Source organism: Coregonus lavaretus, assembly GCF_964263955.1.
Source record: "Coregonus lavaretus genome assembly, chromosome: 15".
NCBI classification, from domain to species: Eukaryota; Metazoa; Chordata; class Actinopteri; order Salmoniformes; family Salmonidae; genus Coregonus; species Coregonus lavaretus.
In genome coordinates, this window is record NC_140002.1 from 35,089,840 (window position 1) to 35,109,825 (window position 19,986).

A 19,986-nucleotide genomic window follows, 5' to 3' on the forward strand; every position below is an offset into this window, starting at 1 on the left:
CCCTGACCTCAATCCTATAGAAAATGTGTGGGTAGAACTGAAAAAGTGTGTTTGAGCAAGGAGGCCTACAAACTTGACTCAGTTACAACAGCTCTTTCAGGAGGAATGGGCCAAAATTTACCCAACTTATTGTGGGAAGCTTGTAGAAGGCTACCTGAAACGTTTGACCCAAGTTAAACAATTTAAAGGCAATGCTACCAAATACTAATTGACTGTATGTAAACTTCTGACCCACTGGGAATGTGATGATATGGTGTGTGGTCCTCCCACTACGACTAGGCTACAGATTAAATAAGTTATGACGAACTTCACAGGGTGGTGAAAGTGCACGGCACTCGATGCTCCTTTCCAATAAATAAATATTGAGGGTCTTATTCTGGTGACATGATGATCAATGCTTGACTGACGTTTGACCAAAAGTAAAAAAATATCATATAGAATATTCACATGAAAATCTGTCGCCAATTGGATGGAAACCTAGTTAGTAACACTGACTCAACCAATGATGAAGATGAAGCATAGGCTACTCACCGGTGATGGCCAATGTGCTCATGCTAGTATCTAAAAATAAGCTACTTTGAAAAACAGTGCTGTTTGCTCAGAATCGCTCAAAAGTTGAGAAAGAAAATGGTTCACTAATACAGTCAGATTAGTCTCCTCTTTTCAGAAGTAGGCATTTGCTTTCCAAATGGTACGCCTACGTTTTTCTCGTGATTGTATTTTGACTTTTGTGAAAGGAAAACTGACAGCCGCAACCAAACATAGAAATATAATCCATAGATGGCAGTTCCCATTCAAGTCAGGACGGGAAGCCATTGCTAGTGTACCCATGATGTTAACAGTCAAAGTGGCAGGATTAGAGGTTCCAAAATCTTTCTATGGATTATATCGATGGCCACAACGCAACGATAGTTACCGGAGTTGTAACTCCAGTTCTATGAGTGGAGCGGAGCCCCATAGGGGAGCTCTGCTCCTATTGGTTTACCCCGCTGCCTAGGCAGCGAACAGCCCGAGACAAAATTATGCACACACCTGCAGCCAAGAGGAGTACAGGTGTCCCTATAAGAGGGGACGCTTCCCCTCAATCAGCCTCCCGAGAAATTATCTTCAGCGAGACTAGAGAGGGTCGGCAGGGCCTTAAGTCCTATGGGGCTCCGCTCCACTCATAGAATTGGAGTTACACTCCGGTAACTATCGTTCTATATCGTGGAGCTCCGCCCCATAGGGGAGCTCTGCTCCTATTGGTTTAAGGCGGAGCGCAATGCTCCAAAATGTACTCCCTGTCGAGCCCAACACTTCCCACTTAAATGAAAAGGTTGGGCCTAGCAATGGCTGCGACCAAGTCCCACGGTACTGTGACACACTGTGTCACAATATACTGTGTCCTCAGTACAAATCCGCCCCACTTAGTCCAATGGCATTGCCAATGTCTAGTGAGTCATACTAATCTGAACACGCAGATAGATGACGTCACAATTCAATCAAAAATTCGATGACCGGTCTAATAGTACCGTAACCAAAGTTACACATACTATTTTCCCTCATCATTCCGCCCCAACCCAGTTATGCACTGGTGGGCAGATCAATACATGCCTTCTACTGCACTGAACATGTCAGTCAGGAGTCATGCCATATATGTCTCTTCTATAAGGAGCGGACCTGAAAGAGACCAGTCTCCTCAGTCCTGCATTCTTCTCTCCTAGCTCAAGTCCTCCCTTCAGCCATGCTGAGTACAGACTGAGCCAAAGAGTTAGAAGACATATCTAAGAGATAGAAATGGATAAAAGGAGACGGTGACGACCATGACGCTGCTGCACAAATATCCTCTACCCCTGTTCCTCTGAAAAGGGCTGTAGAAGCCGCTACTGCCTCCTATGCCGTCTCAATGCCTTCACAAAGCCAATGAGACAGACGCTGTTTAGAAAGTGGTCTACCTAGAGCAGCCGCACCGTGACACACAAACAACTGAGGCGATGACCTAATCGCCGCCGTGCGCTCCACGTAGCATGCCAAGGCACGCACTGCGCACAGGCGATGGAGCCTCTCCTCTCTCCTCTCCCCATGATGAGGGGGAGAAAAGGCCCACAGCTCTACGATCTGTGATCTATATGAGCTCTTAATAACCTTAGGCATAAAAGCCGGGTTAGGACGTAACACCGCTCTGCTCAGATCGCCATTAATGGCGAGGCAGTCGGGTCTCGTCGACAGAGCGCACAAATCACTGACACGCTTAGCAGTGGTCAAAGCGAGCAACAGTGCCGTCTTCAAAGACAGCATCTTGAGGGGGATTTGATTCAATGGTTCGAACGGCGTCTCACAGAGCGCTTCGAGTACCAAATCCAAATCCCACTGAGGAAGCGTGGCTCTAATAGGAAACGTTTCACTAAAGGGTGGCTGAAGACAGTGTCTCTGCCAAACCCCTCATGACAAGCTGAAATCGGCGCTGCAAACACCCGACAGCACAAGGGGTCCACATTCTCTGTGACATACCACTGTGAAAACACGTTCCATTTACTGGCATAAACCCTGGAAGTGGAACCGGCACGTGAACCCTGTATGGTTCTGATTACTGAATCAGATAACCCCCGGCACTCTAGCCTGTCCCTCTCAGGAGCCAAGCCATCAGTGGTTGGCCGATTATGGGCAACTGCCCTATCGCGCCTCCCGCCTGATTCAGCGCGTCCCGTTGATGTGGAATTGGCCAATGTGGCGCAATCAACATCTGAATCATCTCCGCGAACCATGGAGCCCCTGGGCGATTGGGAGCCACCAATATGATTGACAGCCCGCCTGATCTCACCCTGGCTAACAGTGGGAGAATGCAGGACAGCGGTGGAAATGCATACAGGAGAACTCTCGGCCACGGTCGGTGCGCAAATGCGTCCCACCCCAGTGGCGGTTCGTCCTGATCTCGTAAAGAGAACCAGAGGGCAATGCGCGTTCACGTGTGACGCGAACAGATCCACCTCGGCTCTCCCGAACTGTTCCCAAATTTGGAGAACAATGTCCGGGTGCAGACGCCACTTGTCATCCCGAGGACCCCCTCGAGACATTAGGTCTGCCCCTACGTTCAAGTTGCCTGGAATGTGTGCTGCTCTCAACGAGCAAAGGTGCTCGTGAGCCCACAGTCACAATTCCTCCGCCGACCGATGGAGTGCAGGAGACCTGACTCCTCCCTGGCGATTTATGTAGGCTACTGTGGTTCGGTTGTCTGACCAGACCAGCACATCGCGACCCCGAAGGGTAGACGCGAAGTGGGTCAGAACCAGTAGAACCGTTTCCAACTCCAAGAGGTTGATGTGACGACTCGAAAGAGGCCAAACACCTCCTATCGCTTGGGTCTGACATGTCCCTCCCCATCCAGTCAGAGAGGCATCTGTAAACACTGGAATGTAGGAGGACACTTTGCCTATCGGGACTCCGTGCGTGAGAACGCGCGGGTCTCTCCAATAGTTCAGATCTGCTCTGAGCGAGGGAGGAATCACCACCAACTGACGACATTGACGCACTGGGTCTAGTCGTAGTTGGGCGAACCATCGCTGTAACCTGCGCATGCGCAGGAGTCCCAGCTGGACCACGAAATGGGCCGACGACATGAGACCCAAGAGTGACCTGACCGAAAGCGCCATTACTGTGTGATTCGGACAAAACCTTCGTAGGGATAGCAACAGGGCAACCCTTCGAGGATCCGAAATTCGAGCCCTCATCATTACAGTGTCTATCTGTATCCCCAGATAGACAATCTGATGACTGGGCCATGGCGTGCTCTTTTTCCAATTCATAGCGAACCCCAGACACTGTCTGTGTCGTGTGTGTGATCGCCAGCTCTGCTGACGGGGCGAGAACCAGTAAGTCGTCTAGGTAGGCTAGCGGCCTTATTCCCTGATGACGCAACGGTTCTATTGCCGCCTCCACACATTTGGAAAACGTGCAGGGTGCCATGGCGTACCCGAATGGCATCCTCACGAACTCGTACGACACCCCTTGAAAGGCGAAACGCAGAAACTTCCTGTGACGCGGCTGTACCGGCACATGAAAGTACGCATCCTTTAGGTCTATGCTCGTACAAAAGTCTCCCTTCTAGAAACATTCCAGTAGACGTTTTGTCGTTAGCATTCGGAAGGGCCGTTTGGCTACGCTCTCGTTGAGAATTCGTAAATCCAATATTGGCCTCATTCCCCCCGTCTTTTTGGGCAACAGGAAGTAGGGCGAATATAGCCCTCTGTTCCTTTGCTCCCAGGGAACTACTGTGAACGCCTCCTTCGCCAACAGTACCGTAATCTCTGCAACAAGAGCGGCTACTTTTTCTGGTGTTTTCATCACCGTCTCCACCACCCTCCTGAATGGGGGAGGGGTCCGATGAAATTGGATGGCATAACCCTTCTCCAGCGTCCGGTCTAGCCAGAGGGAGAGGGTACATCTTCGTCGCCACTCCCAATAATGCTGAGAAAGCGGAAGAGCGCGAAGCTGTGGTGCATTCAGTAGGAAGGACCTGTATTCCGACGGCCCTCGCCGCCACTGTTCCCTAACATTGAAGTGGTGGAACAGCCTAAGGCGGGCCCCCCAAGAAAGGGAGAGGAAACATGAGTTTTGAGAGAAACGGGGGCGCCGATACGTTGGTTATACTCGTAACCTCGTTATCCTGGCCCTCCGTGAACGCAGCACGGGTCTGAACTACACTGACTAAGGCGCTAGCCTGAGTCAGAGCGCCGTCCCCGAATAGCGATTGCGTCATCATTCCATTACCTGGCTGTGACTGCAGACTGCTATGTGAGACCTCCACTACAGCACTCCTAGAAGTCTGTGGTGTGAGGTCTCTATGAGGTAAAACAAGGTGGCGCCCTGTTACCTTTCTTACACCCGCCTCATGTGTGTGCTCAGCTACGCACCCCTGGTGGGCTGAGCTACACTCAGAGTGGTGAGAGAGAGAGAAAGAGAGAGAGAATGGAGGAACTCGAATGTTCTCGGATGTATCATGGAAAAGGGGCTCTTTTGTGATAAAGTCAATTGGAGCCAACTCTTTATTAAACACATCAACAAAAACAGTTCCCTCCGTACCCTCAACAGAAGGGTGGGGGGAATAGTGGGCACAGTCGGACCAGGCGCTGTGCCATCTCCCATTCTCACCCCCTCGCCATGTCATAGGCGCCGTCTCTTTTGGCCACCCTTCGGGTGCTTCCAGGATGACGCTCTGATGACCTCTCTTGTTGGTTGAAACCTCTGGCTCTGCAGGAGGGGCAGGGCCCACTTCCTTGCTGCTGGAGGTCGCCGCACGGCGCCGGGCACGACGCCTCGCAGTAGACCACGGTCTACTTGAGGCGGTGGAGCTCGACGGTCTCTTAGACGCAGGGCCAAGCCTCCCTGCAAGTGGCAGGTATCTAGCCAGCTGCTTCTTCTCCTCGTCGAGCTTGACGAAACGCTCCGTCGCATCTTTGACGGCGACCACAAAAAGGCTGTCATTGACAACCAAAGGTGTCGTTTCTGCGACCACCGAGGTGGCCATGGATCTCCCCGCACAAACAGCCGACGCCTGCGTTAAGTGAAGAATAGCGCCAGAAATTCTGGACGCCTCTTCCACATCCTCCTCTGTGAGCTCAGACTTACCCGTGGTTAGACAGGACAGAGAGGCTGCTAGGAGGGCAATATTATTTACCGCTGCTACGGCCTGGGCTCCCAACACGTAGGACTTCTCAACCAGCTGCGCTGTGAATCGGTCCTTCTGTGTAGGCAGAGTGGCTTTATTCGACGAGGGCCAGGGACTCGAACCCGGCACGAGGTACGCAGCCAAGGTGCTCTCGAGTCTGGGGATTCCCTTGGAAAAGCCCTGCTGTCTCCCCTCCACTCTGGTGAATGGGAGGTACGCCTTAGCTGGCGAACGCGTCGCCAAGGGTGCCTCCCATGAGCCCTCCACATATTTACTGAGCGAGGGCATGGTCGGTGCCAAAGGCTCCACCACCCTCCTAGGCCTAGAATAAGGGCCGCCCTCCATCACATCCACTTCCGTGTTGGAGGGAATGGGGGGCAGTTTAATCAGGAGGCGCTCAGAATTTTCAGAGCCCGTGTCGTCATCGCCCAGGGATGAGAACGACCTCGCTCTTTCCAATGGAAAGGGGGTCTTAAAAGTGTGGGTCAATGAGACGGACTGTTCCACTGGAATATCCATCTCTTCCCCAATATCCCTGTCATCTCCCGAATCAGCGCCCTCAGATGACGCATCAAAGCTGAGGCTAACACCGATAGCACATCCTCGAGAGGAATATCCTCCCTAAAAAATGCCTAACGCTGCTTCCTCTCCTTCAAAGAAAGGAGGGCGCAGCTGGCACATAGTAGGGGATCCATGAGGCCGTCCCTGGCGTGCTGTGACCCTAAACACACAAAACATAAGTCGTGGGAGTCGACAGCCGCCATGGAGGAACAGCAACATTGAGCTCTGAAAAGAGCTTTTGGGGGTGGAAAATCTCCTGGTGTGCTCATTGTAGGACAACGTCGATGACCTGGAAAATCGACTGCGTTTTCTTCGTCCTGAGTCTTCGTCTTCTATCGGCTTCTTCAGTCTAGTCCAGTCGCTGAAGATTACGGGAGGCTGATTGAGGGGAAGCGTCCCCTCTTATAGGGACACCTGTACTCCTATTAGGTGCAGGTGTGTGCATAATTTTGTCTCAGGCTGTTCGCTGCCTAGGCAGCGGGGTAAACCAATAGGAGCAGAGCTCCCCTATGGGGAGGAGCTCCACGATATAGAACAAGCTGTTCTATATTTGGTGTAGTATTTGGAATACTGTTATTAATGTCTGTTCAGACAGGAGTAACTAAAAACTTAATTTGGCCAAAAATATTTCAATTTATCAGGGGGTGCACCCCAGCACCCCAGCACCCCTACTTCCCGCGGCTATGCCCACCAGTCACCTCTCGAGTGCTGGAGCAACAATGAGCAAAGCATGCCTTTTCTCAGCTCATTCACTCACACACACATAGTACACACAGTATAGAAACATAGTCAGACACACTTTTGGCGAGAGAAAGTGCGGCCTTGGGATGTAAGCGGTAGCTTGGCTCTGCGGCAGCGGTAAACAAAGGCCTCTCCACTGCAGGCGAGAGGAGAGAGTAGGAGAGAGAAGGGAGCATAGAGGAAGAGAGAAAAGGAGGGAGGGCGTCTGGAGGAGGACCTGAGGAGGGGTCAGGTCAACTGTGGGGGAGGGGAGGCACCACCACACCATAGACCACTCCAACTCCTCGGCTGCCAGACAAGAGCTAATTGTACTGAGGGCATAGATCGCCCTCCTCAATAAAGCTCAATTTCCATTCTTCCCCTGGACGTGTGACTGGGAGAAAGAAACCCAGTCTACTTGATAATTTAATGAACTGAAAAAGTGTGCTAAAGAGAGTTGACTTGAAGAGAACTTGACATGATCTTTAGCAACGAACAGAAGGCCAAATATGAATGGGAAGCAGGATCTTCTTTGTGACTAGATTCATTGAAGCCTCAAATGGCACTATATCCAGTGAAGGTAATGGTATATTACTGAATTACTTCAAATACAGACTGTCTGACAGGGCTGGTTAAAGGGAGCCCTATTCTATTCTATTCATATAGGCTACCATGCCCACAACTCCTTATATTGACACAATGTGTCTGGACTTTGACCATTGTTCTGGGTGCAGGCATTTGACCTTTGAGGTTAGCCAATGAGAGGCCTCGTGCTGTGGGTGGACAAGAGGGCCAGTAAGCTTCTTCTTGCTGACAACAAGCTCTCTTCACTATCTGTTCTCTTCCTTTAGTGGAGAGACAGGATGTAAGCTTTACTTTATAAACTCAACATTCATTTTCCACAGAGCAGGAATGACACTACATTAATTAGATTTCTGTTAGAACTTCGCTCAGTGTAGCTTAAAGGGTCAGGAGACATTTTAACTGCAAAAACGATTTAACCATTGTAGTAGGCCTAAATAGTAACAGCCAACGTGACGATTTCCTCCTCATATTTTCCAAATGAGTTGCAGAGACAGTATTTTTCAATCTTATTGTGGAACATAATGTTGTTGTTTAGTTGGGCACCAGAGACATCCGTCACGAGAACCACACACACACACACACACACACACACACACACACACACAGGTAGATGGGGATCACTTAGGCAGCACAGTGAACAATACACTGGTCTAAGAGTGTTGTCAGGTTACCTTGCAACCATTGGTTAGAGTGGATTTTCCCATAGACATGAAACAGAAAATTTGAGACCGTACACCTCGATGTGGAATATCTGTTAAAAGGTACACCTCAGACTAGAGACAATTCTGCAGTTCTGCTAAATAAACACATTTATCTTATTCGGTAACATTTGAATAAGAGCACATTTTCTATAGAAAGATAAAAAGCTGGAGTAGCGTTGTACCATTCTAAAGACCCCACACATGTAACAGAGTTAGATTTACAGATCGATAGATATTCCATTCAGTCCTGTAATGATAGGTTAATAACAGGTCTGTGTTAGGTGGAGGATGGAACTCATGGACTCATATAGACGGGAGCCTGGTGGGGGATGGGGTAGCCTGACTAGCCTCAGATCCCACCTGTTAGTCTGAAAATGGAGATAAACAACACCATGGAAACACTTTAGTGCCTTGAGGAGATGAGTGACAGCCAATATGAACCAAGTCACCAGAGAGCAGCCAGAGAGACACCAGAACACCTGTCTGACACAGGGGACAAACTCCTACTGTTCCACTTGTTTCCTCAAGATTCAGCAGAAATAACCGTCTTGTACTCTCATAAACATTGGATGACAGTCTTACTTTGATGTCTTTGCCAATGACAGCATTGCCTCTCTGCAGGAGAATTGTGCAAGACTTCTTTCCCAGGGAAACAGAACTTACACTATGAAGAGGTAATATCAGATTTCTCAAAGATAAAACAATCAGTCATCTGTGGTAATAGAAGCCCCCTTCAGATTTACATGACTCTTGGCAGATTCTATTGTCACCTATTATGTGCCATTATCCTTTGGTCCCCTCTGAACTGTTCAGCAGTTTTGAAAGGCATCTGCCGTCTGTGGTCATGGTGGGCATATGACCCACATAGATTCTGAATCTGCCCACAGAAGCCCACACAAACTGCACTATTCCCATCTGGTATCATGTGCTGGTCCTCTGTAGCTCAGCTGGTAGAGCACGGCGCTTGTAACGCCAAGGTAGTGGGTTCGATCCCCGGGACCACCCATACACAAAAAAAAAAAAAATGTATGCACGCATGACTGTAAGTCGCTTTGGATAAAAGCGTCTGCTAAATGGCATATTATTATTATTATTATTATGTGCTGGCTTTTGTCTTCACAATTGTAAATCAAACCATGATCAATGCTCCATTTTCAAGAGCAAAATAAATGTTTAAGTGTTTAATTGTGTCTATATGAGTGTTTGTTTGATGGTTCTCTTCCAAAACAATACATTCAGTTTAGTCAGAAAATCATAATGTAAAAAAATTAAAATACATGTCTTTGTAACTGGAAGAGGTACAAGAACTCATCAGTACACAATATTATCACCATCAAGCAGACAAGACCATGTGACAAGGAGGCTTTGTTGTGTTTTGTCTTTTCGCCTATAGCCTCATCTGTCCTTATCTGCTGGCCCCATGCGGTCCATGGTTGCATTAATAAAATGTGGGCCTAAATGTTAACAAACGGCTGTGACGTGATGCCACATATTAAGCAGCCAGGTAATAACATGAATATGCCACAAATCACCACAGCCCACCACCATTGTGGCAAGATGGATGGAGGCACAGTGACGCGTGGTGCAGGGAGGGAGGAAGGGTCACATGTGCCACGGGGCTTTGTGGTGGGGCTGGGCGCCCATCGCCGTGGGGGACTGTCAGAGACAATGGCCCACTGCGCTGACCCCTCCGTCATCGCTGGCTGACCCCACAGGGAGGGGGAGGGGCTTGGGGAATGGCTGGCTGCTGCCACTAATCCTCTGTCCTTATGTTGTGTTAGGTTAGTCCCCGTCTGGCTTGCCCCAGCGACAGCCTCAGCTCCCCAACAACACACAGTACAACACAGCCTGGCCTTGCCAACACACACACACACACACCTTACAAAGCTCAGAAATGGCTCGGAATCTTAAGTGTGTGAACAGTATAGAAGAAAAGTCACACAATATTATAAGAGCTGCAGTGTGACAACCTACAACAGGCAAACAGCTCTATTCTGGGAGCCATTTCTAAAATGCCTGATAATAGCGAGCCAGAGATTTTTGCATGTTATCTCCTTTTTTTAAATGCACAGTATACATACAGCAGTGTCGGAAATTATTGATACCCTTGATAAAGATGAGCAACAATGACTTTATAAAATGAATAATATGAACACTGCTTTTTTGTACGCTCAGAAAATCCAGAGCGACTTACAGTTAGTGAGTGCATACATTTTTCATACTGGCCCCCTGTGGGAAACGAACCCACAACCCTGGCGTTGCAAGCGCCATGCTCTACCAACTGAGCTACAGGGGACTAATCCAAGACATGCTAACCTCCCCTGTTATTGGCAATGGTGAGAGGTTAGCATATCTTGGCGGTATGATCTTTGACCATCTGTAACTTTCTCATTCATCATTAACCACGAATAATTCTGGATTATCAGTAGTCTTGGTAGCATCCACATTAATGTAAGTGTTTAGAAACATATTCTATTCTTATTTACAATAAAAGTGACTCCAAAATGACACAATACATTATTTACCATTCATTTCTATTGGGCACAGAATTATCTGAAACACTGCAAATGCATCCAACAAGTTTGTAGAGTGACAAGCTTGACATAGTCATTACGTGCTAGGAATATGGGACCAAATACTACACTTTTGGCTACTTTATTTCTAAGAATCTTTAGGGCTGTCAATAATTTTGACCCCTACCTTTGAGATTTTTTTTTTATTACTTGTTAAACAAAATATCTTTCTCTGAGCAATTGTATTAGTATAAAATAATATTTCAAAAAAAATTTGAGTGCACAATATAGCTCAGTATTTTAATTATTTATTTTCTACAGTCATAATTGCTCATTTTTATCAAGCGTATCAATAATTTCGGACTCCACTGTACTGCCGTCTCAAGAAATACAACACAATAGCACAATTTAGAGATTGCAATTGCATCAAGGCCCTGAATCATTTGTAGCCTCATCACATCAATTCGAAGATTATTATTGAGTGTTTTGGGTTTCACGTTGACATGAGTCAGTTAGAACAGCACGGGGGCAGGCTAATGCGTGTCTTCTCCTGAGTTACATTTGAAACCAAACATGCATTATTATCTAACCAGGCAATTCCCATAGAACTTAGAGTAGGAGTTTGAGCTGGTGTTGCATCATTCTCTAAATCTAAATGGTCCCTGCTAATGGACTTTCTGTTACAGAGTGCAACACATAATTATTTAAGATGAAACTGAATTCAATTGAGAAACACAAAATGCTGCAAATACATTATTGTGTAAACATATTGTATATAGAATTCTTCTAACAAGAATGAGGAAGGCACTGTTCCTTATTCCACTTCAGTAATAATAACAAAAAATACTCAAGTCTGTTACTATGCAATTACAAAGCTATTGCAGTGTTACTACACAGGTATAGAAGCAACTATATGTAAAATGTTACCCAAATATAATATATCCGATCTGGAAATCGAATTATGTCATGGTCCTTGAAGTGCTCACTTCAAGGAAGGAAGGAAAAAAGAAAGAAAGGAAGGAAAAAAGGAAGTGGTAGGAAGGAAGGAAGTAAGTTTGAACAGGGCAAAGGAACCCCTTGTACTTTGCCATGTCATGCAAATCCTCCTTCCCTATTACACAAATACTGCAGACCTCAGAATTACCAGACGCAGAGCAACACTATATCCTCAACATGTTTAAGAACAGCTCAAAGGCTGCCTGCTGGGGTAAAACGACCATGATTTCCACACCATGCCACACCGACTGCTGGATTGGACCGTTTGCTTTCCCAATACAAAAAGAGGAAACGTGTGGATAATGCTGCAATGACTTGCTTGTGTTTCTTCTCTGGTGATGGCCATATTCTCCCCAGTCGGTCTCCTCCTAGGCCTTAGACAGACACAGCAGTTGCCATGTCATAAGAAGCAGCCCAGCTGATTGGCTTTGATCCCCCCCTTCTTCCCTGCTCTCCCCTCTCAGCACAGCCTCTTTGCACGTCATTTGATTTCCTTATTTAACAACCAAGCCTGAAAATGCGTAGGAAGAAAGACATCTAAATATAGGCACAGCTACAATAGCTCACACAACGAGCAGAGCAGCAAAACTCTTTCCAACACCATGAGAAGACAAAACAGATATGATGCATTTCTATCTGCTGATCATTAGGTAGGCTCAGGGATGGATTATCTGCACAGATAACATGGTGATGCATTAATCCAAAAGACTCACGGAAGAATATGTATATCAAGAGACACTACGCAAGCAAGATTCAAATGAGGAGTCAGAAGTCTGGTTGTTGTGACCAATAGAATATAATCTTTATCTTGTTATGTCTATATAGGCTAGGCTACATACAGTGCATTCAGAAAGTATTCATAACCCTTGTCTTATTCCACATTTTGATGTGTTACAGCCTGAATTCAAAATGGAATAAATATTTTTTTGCCTACACACAATACCCCATAATGATGAAGTGAAAACATGATTTTAGACATTTTTGAAAATGTATTGAAAATGAAATACATTTTTAAAAAGTATATATAATTTACATAAGTATTCACACCCAAGTCAATACATGTTAGAATCACCTTAGGCAGCGATTACAGTTGTGAGACTTTCTGTGTAAATCTAAGAGCTTTGCAAACCTGGATTGTGCAATATTTTGCACATTATTCTTTTAAAAAATTATTCAAGCTCTGTCAAGTTGGTTGTTGATCATTGCTAGACAGCCATTGCCATAGATTCCCAAGCCGATTCAAGTCAAAACTGTAACTAGGCCACTCAGGAACATTCCATTTCGTCTTGGTAAGCAACTCCATTGTAAATTTGCCCTTGGGTTTTAGGTTATTGTCCTGCTGAAAGGTGAATTTGTCTCTCAGTGTCTGTTGGAAAGCAGACAACCAGGTTTTCCCTCTAGGATTTTGCCTGTGCTTAGCTTCTTTCTGTTTCTTTTTATCTTACAAAAAAACTCCCTAGTCCTTTCCGATGACAAGCATACGCATAACATGATGCAGCCACCAACATGCTTGAAAATATGGAGAGTGGTACTCAGTGATGTGTTGTGTTGGATTTGCCCAAAACATAACGCTTTGTATTCAGGACATAAAGTCAATTTCTTTGCCACATTCTTTGCAGTTTTACTTTAGTGCCTTATTGCAAACAGGATGCATGTTTTGGAATATTTTTATTCTAACAGGCTTCCTTCTTTTCACTCTGTCATTTAGGTTAGTATTGTGGTGTAACTACAATGTTGTTGATCCATCCTCAGTTCTCCTGTCACAGCCATTAAACTCTGTAACTGTTTAAAAGTCACCATTGGCCTCATTGTGAAATCCCTGAGTGGTTTCCTTCCTCTCCGGCAACTGAGTTACGAAGGACGCCTGTATCTTTGTAGTGACTGGGTGTATTGATACACCATCCAAAGTGTAATTAATAACTTCACCATGCTCAAAAGGGATATTCAATGTCTGCTTTTATTTTGTATTTTTACCCATCTACCAATAGGTGCCGTTCTTTGCGAGGCATTGTAAAACCTCCTTGGTCTTTGTGGTTGAATCTGTGTCTGAAATTCACTGCTCGACTAAGGGACCTTACAGATAATTGTATGTGTGGGGTACAGAGATGAGGTAGTAATTCAAAAATCATGTTAAACACTATTATTGCACAGAGTGAGTCCATGCAACTTATTATGCAAATGTTTACTCCTGAACTCCATAACAAAGGGGTTGAATACTTTTTGACTCATGACATTTCAGCTTTTCATTTGCTATTGAAAAAAAATAAAAAATCTAAAAACATAATTCCACTTTCATATTATGGGGCATTGTGTGTGTGTAGGCCAGTGACACAAAACCTCAATTTAATCAATTTTTAATTCAGGCGTAACAAAATGTGGAAAAAGTCAAGGGGTGTGAACACTTTCTGAAGGCACTGTATAACCTGTAAGCAAAAAAACTCTGTTCAAGCTCTTTTAGAGTAACCTTCCCTGCACATACAGTATTTAATCTGTCCCTAGAGGCTGTTAGGTATAAAATTATTATTGGGAGTGGATATCATCTAATGTCATTCATTGCCAAAGTGTAACAGACATACTGATTCACAGCCACAGAGAGACAATGACAGGGAGACATGACAAAAACAGGCCAACATGGAGACAGAAAGACAGACAGAGGGGGTGTGTGAGAGATGTCACGAGTCAGACAGAGATTAGTGTGTGAAAACTGAAGCACCACCTTGCGGTACTCCACTTGGAGAGCAAAGCACCATTATCTTTTCACCAGCAAGGCACACTGTAAAAAAACAGCCATGGATGGAGTGCCATAATAAAGCTCTTTCAGTAAGAATATAATGCGAGTTCAAGCCTCTCTTGATTGCGCTCAAGTGCGGGTCTCTGGGAGAGACGCCCCTGTTTTGCACCACAACTGTGACAGACACTTTAACCCATCGCTATTCACTTCTCTCATTCATCACACAAATTAACTGAGCAGTTAGGCCATTTAGCTGGATTGACAATTGATATTTTCCACTCTGCTGTTATACACAGGACTCATGGGAACACTTGTGGACCCCTATGGGAGTGTCAAGCTGTCAAGCCTGTCAGATTTCTGCCAGTTAGGATTTCATGGCCAAGCCCAAGACAGATCTGGGCGACTTGTGGTTAACAGCTCTCTCTGTTCCAATTGTCACTATAATCTTCTCATACAAACAGATGGGGGTGATTCAACCCAGATGGTTAGGGCTTTTGTACCTGTGAAATATATGACTAAAACTAGCGCTTAAGTTTGGTGCTGTAATACTCCCCATATTCTTTCCAGCAATACCACATTTGACTGGTTCAGGGGGTGTGTGAAGATGGTATCAGGGTATATGTACGGCCTGGAGAAACGCAGCTTCGGAATGACCATTTCTGGTTGAATGTCTACAAGGCCGACCATAACGATCCAAAGGATTCCATTTTTGCAGTTTTCCTCAGTGATGGACATCCTGAACTAACAGTAAACCCCAGTGTGAAGGAAGAAGTGAAAGTGGCAGTTTGAGTGGTGGCAGTGATAGGCGTACTGTAGAGTGGGCATAGATCACCCACTCATTGCTTTATATTTCTGACACTCACTTGAAGTCTTTCTTTGTCCTGAAACAGGTTTACCATAACTAGTGTTTCAGTCCAATGACCACTCAAGAAGTCCGAACCTTTTCACAACTCAGATGTTGAAAATGTATGAAATGTAAAGAAAATGCACTCTTCAAAAACCCCTGAAGGGAAGAGTAATAGCATGTGCTTTCCTCAAATACAAACACAAACCTGAAAAGCTCATTCAAATGTGAAGAGCATGAAAGCATATCAATATTTTCATTTCATTTGCATAAAGAGTAGGTTATTGATACATCTTTGTGGATGTTGGTGACTGAATGCAGGCTGGACAAATGTCATGACAATGCATGACAGATGAGAATAATATACTGAACAAAAAATATAAACGCAACATGTTAATTGTTGGTTCAAATGTTCATGAGCTGAAATAAAAAATCCCAGAAATGTTCCACATGCACAAAAAGCTTATTTCTCTCAAATGTTGTGCACAAATTTGTTTACATCCCTGTTAGTGAGCATTTCTCGTTTACCAAGATAATCCATCCACCTGACAGGTGTGGCATATCAAGAAGCTGATTAAACAGCATGATCATTAGACAGGTTCACCTTGTGCTGGGGACAATAAAAGGCCACTCTAAAATGTGCAGTTTTGTCACACAACACAATGCCACAGATGTCTCAAGTTGAGGGAGCGTGCAATTGGAATGCTGACTGCAGGAATGTCCACCAGAGCTGTTGCCAGAGAACTGAATGTTCATTTCTCTACTATAAGCCACCTCCAACGTCGTTTTAGAGAAGTTGGCAGTACGTCCAACCGGCCTCACAACCGCAGACCACGCCAGCCCAGGACCTCCACATCCAGCTTCTTCACCTGCAGGATCGTCTGAGACCAGCCACCCGGACAGCTGATGAAACTGAGGAGTATTTCTGTCTGTAATAAAACCCTTTTGTGGGGAAAAACGAATTCTGATTGGCTGGGCCTGGCTCCCCAGTGGGTGGGCCTGGCTCCCAAGTGGTTGGACCTATGCCCTCCCAGGCCCAACCATGGCTGCGCCCCTGCCCAGTCATGTGAAATCCATAGATTAGGGCCTAATGAATTTCCTTAAATGAACTGTAACTCAGTAAAATCGTTGAAATTGTTGCGTTTATATTTTTGTTCAGCATATACATACATATACATACACACACACTGAGTGTACAAAACATTAGGAACACCAGCTCTGTCCATGACACTGACTAGGTGAAAGCTATGATCCCTTAAGGTCACTTGTTAAATCCACTACAATCAGTGTAGATAAAGGGGAGGAGACCGGTTAAAGAAGGATTTTTAAGCCTTAAGACATGGATTGTGTATGTGCGCCATTCAGTTGGTGAATGGGCAAGACAAAATACACTGCTCAAAAAAATAAAGGGAACACTTAAACAACACAATGTAACTCCAAGTCAATCACACTTCTGTGAAATCAAACTGTCCACTTAGGAAGCAACACTGATTAACAATAAATTTCACATGCTGTTGTGCAAATGGAATAGACAACAGGTGGAAATTATTGGCAATTAGCAAGACACACCCAATAAAGAAGTGGTTCTGCAGGTGGTGACCACAGACCACTTCTCAGTTCCTATGCTTCCTGGCTGATGTTTTGGTCACTTTTGAATGCTGCCGGTGCTTTCACTCTAGTGGTAGCATGAGACGGAGTCTACAACCCACACAAGTGGCTCAGGTAGTGCAGCTCATCCAGGATGGCACATCAATGCGAGCTGTGGTGAGAAGGTTTGCTGTGTCTGTCAGCATAGTGTCCAGAGCATGGAGGCGCTACCAGGAGACAGGCCAGTACATCAGACGTGGAGGAGGCCGTAGGAGGGCAACAACCCAGCAGCAGGACCGCTACCTCCGCCTTTGTGCAAGGAGGAGCAGGAGGAGCACTGCCAGAGCCCTGCAAAATGACCTCCAGCAGGCCACAAATGTGCATGTGTCTGCTCAAACGGTCAGAAACAGACTCCATGAGGGTGGTATGAGGGCCCGACATCCACAGGTGGGGGTTGTGCTTACAGCCCAACACCGTGCAGGACGTTTGGCATTTGCCAGAGAACACCAAGATTGGCAAATTCGCCACTGGCGCCCTGTGCTCTTCATAGATGAAAGCAGGTTCACACTGAGCACATGTGACAGACGTGACAGAGTCTGGAGACGCCGTGGAGAACGTTCTGCTGCCTGCATCATCCTCCAGCATGACCGGTTTGGCGGTGGGTCAGTCATGGTGTGGGGTGGCATTTCTTTGGGGGGCCGCACAGCCCTCCATGTGCTCGCCAGAGGTAGCCTGACTGCCATTAGGTACCGAGATGAGATCCTCAGACCCCTTGTGAGACCATATGCTGGTGCGGTTGGCCCTGGGTTCCTCCTAATGCAAGACAATGCTAGACCTCATGTGGCTGGAGTGTGTCAGCAGTTCCTGCAAGAGGAAGGCATTGATGCTATGGACTGGCCCGCCCGTTCCCCAGACCTGAATCCAATTGAGCACATCTGGGACATCATGTCTCGCTCCATCCACCAACGCCACGTTGCACCACAGACTGTCCAGGAGTTGGCGGATGCTTTAGTCCAGGTCTGGGAGGAGATCCCTCAGGAGACCATCCGCCACCTCATCAGGAGCATGCCCAGGCGTTGTAGGGAGGTCATACAGGCACGTGGAGGCCACACACACTACTGAGCCTAATTTTGACTTGTTTTAAGGACATTACATCAAAGTTGGATCAGCCTGTAGTGTGGTTTTCCACTTTAATTTTGAGGGTGACTCCAAATCCAGACCTCCATGGGTTGATACATTTGATTTCCATTGATAATTTTTGTGTGATTTTGTTGTCAGCACATTCAACTATGTAAAGAAAAAAGTATTTAATAAGATTATTTCATTCATTCAGATCTAGGATGTGTTGTTTAAGTGTTCCCTTTATTTTTTTGAGCAGTGTATGTAAGTGCCTTTGAACGGGGCACCGGTTTGAGTGTGTCAAGAATGGCAACACTGCTGTTTTACGCTCAACAGTTCAGTGTGTATCAAGAATGGTCCACCACCCAAAGGACATCCAGACAACTTGACACAACTGTGGGAAGCATTGGAGTCAACAAGGGCTAGCATCCTTGTGAAACGCTTTCAACCCATGTCCCGACGAATTAAGGCTGTTCTGAGGGCAACATGGGGTTAAACTCAATATTAGGAAGGTGTTCCTAATGTTTTGTACACGCAGTGTATATGCTCATGACCATGATATTGCTCTATAATAGGCTACAATTTCACTATTATATTATTACTTTGATATAATATTTTCCAAGTGAACACTACCATTTTATAGGCCTAAAGACTGGAGCCTATATGTAGGCCATCACCCTTTGCGCAATTTAAACACTGGTTCATCAGAATTGTTCGCACACGCTACTCAACTCATCCCCTACACGACTGAAATGATTTGGTTCACACAGCCAGGTGCAGGGAACGCATTAAAGATATATTGCCCTTAATTGACTCAAAATTATACTCAGGGGAATTATCAAGATTATTGGCATGAGGGGCATTTACCATTGCCAAGAAATGCTCTGTTATTTCATTTTGCATTTCGTTTTGTCCCCGAACTTGGCTTGTCTGATGCAGAAATGCGGAATCGTGAACATGAACAGAATTAAAATGTTTGGAATTTGGCCCGTTTGATTTCATCAGCACGCAATACATTGCTGCAAAATATCCGTGGTTTCCAGCCAAATATTTCACCTCGAGAAAGAGGTCACAGTAACCAGATCAACGTCAGTGACAATGTCTATTTATAGCTATATCAATAGTAACCAATAATGTGGGAAGTCACCGTGCATGTCTAAATGTAGGCCTATTCTTTAAATAATCATGTATAGCATCGCGCAATACAGCAAACAACTGCAATGTATTGTGCAAAACATGAGGAAACTGATGGAGCGCCTAGCTTAGCCACCAAAGAAATGCAGCCCAGGCAGACATACGTATACCTTCCCAGTTTGGACCGCAGTATTTATGCGTTTAAGAGTTAATTACCTCTAAAGTACGTATCTCTTGCTGTGTGAGGTCGTTGGACGCAGCGCATTTGGTCCGGAGCCCCTGTAAACTGGAGATGGATATTTCAATCATGTTCTGGATGAGTTCGCATTGGTGTAGTGCGGCCATCGCTGCGCCACCGCCACTATCCCTCTCCGACTGCTCATCACTCTCGACCATCTTTCCACCTTTATCAGACACACTATCCATTCCTCGGCATTGGGCACGGCTTTAGGGGGTAGATGCACTGTAAATGTTAAAATGCACATGCACCAGCGACGCAATATTATGGAACTTAACAAATGTCCCAAAATTCAGCAGGAAAAGCTCAAAATTCGGATATTGAAATACAAATGTTCGATATCAATATCCTGGTCCAAAGCAATCCAAAGTCCAACAGCGCTCGGGTTCTGTATTCTCCTTGGCGAGAGACTCTCTCTCCCTGCTGACAGCTCTCGCGTAGGCTTTTATCGTCTGTCAGCTGTTGGAGACATCATGGACCCGTTGCAGTTTGGGAAATGAAGTCCATTAATATGGCTGGGCATCCGCTTAATAAATACGTCAGTTTGGACATATTGTCCTGACTAAACGTCGCTGGTTCTTTAGCCTGTTTGAGAGGACCAACAAAAATATTT

The 19,986-nt window shown here is 45.8% G+C and overlaps 1 protein-coding gene across 1 annotated transcript in view; it reads right to left on the minus strand.

Annotated features, from left to right (window-relative positions):
- Positions 1–19,774, minus strand: part of LOC311142873 (kinase suppressor of Ras 1-like) — a 51,423-nt gene extending 31,649 nt beyond the window's left edge. The window contains exon 1 of the mRNA XM_084178574.1: positions 19,352–19,774. Within this exon, the coding sequence (XP_084034700.1) occupies positions 19,352–19,561 (210 nt within the window). The 5' untranslated portion in view covers positions 19,562–19,774. The remainder of the gene's footprint in view (positions 1–19,351) is intronic.
- Positions 19,775–19,986: the final 212 nt, after the last annotated feature.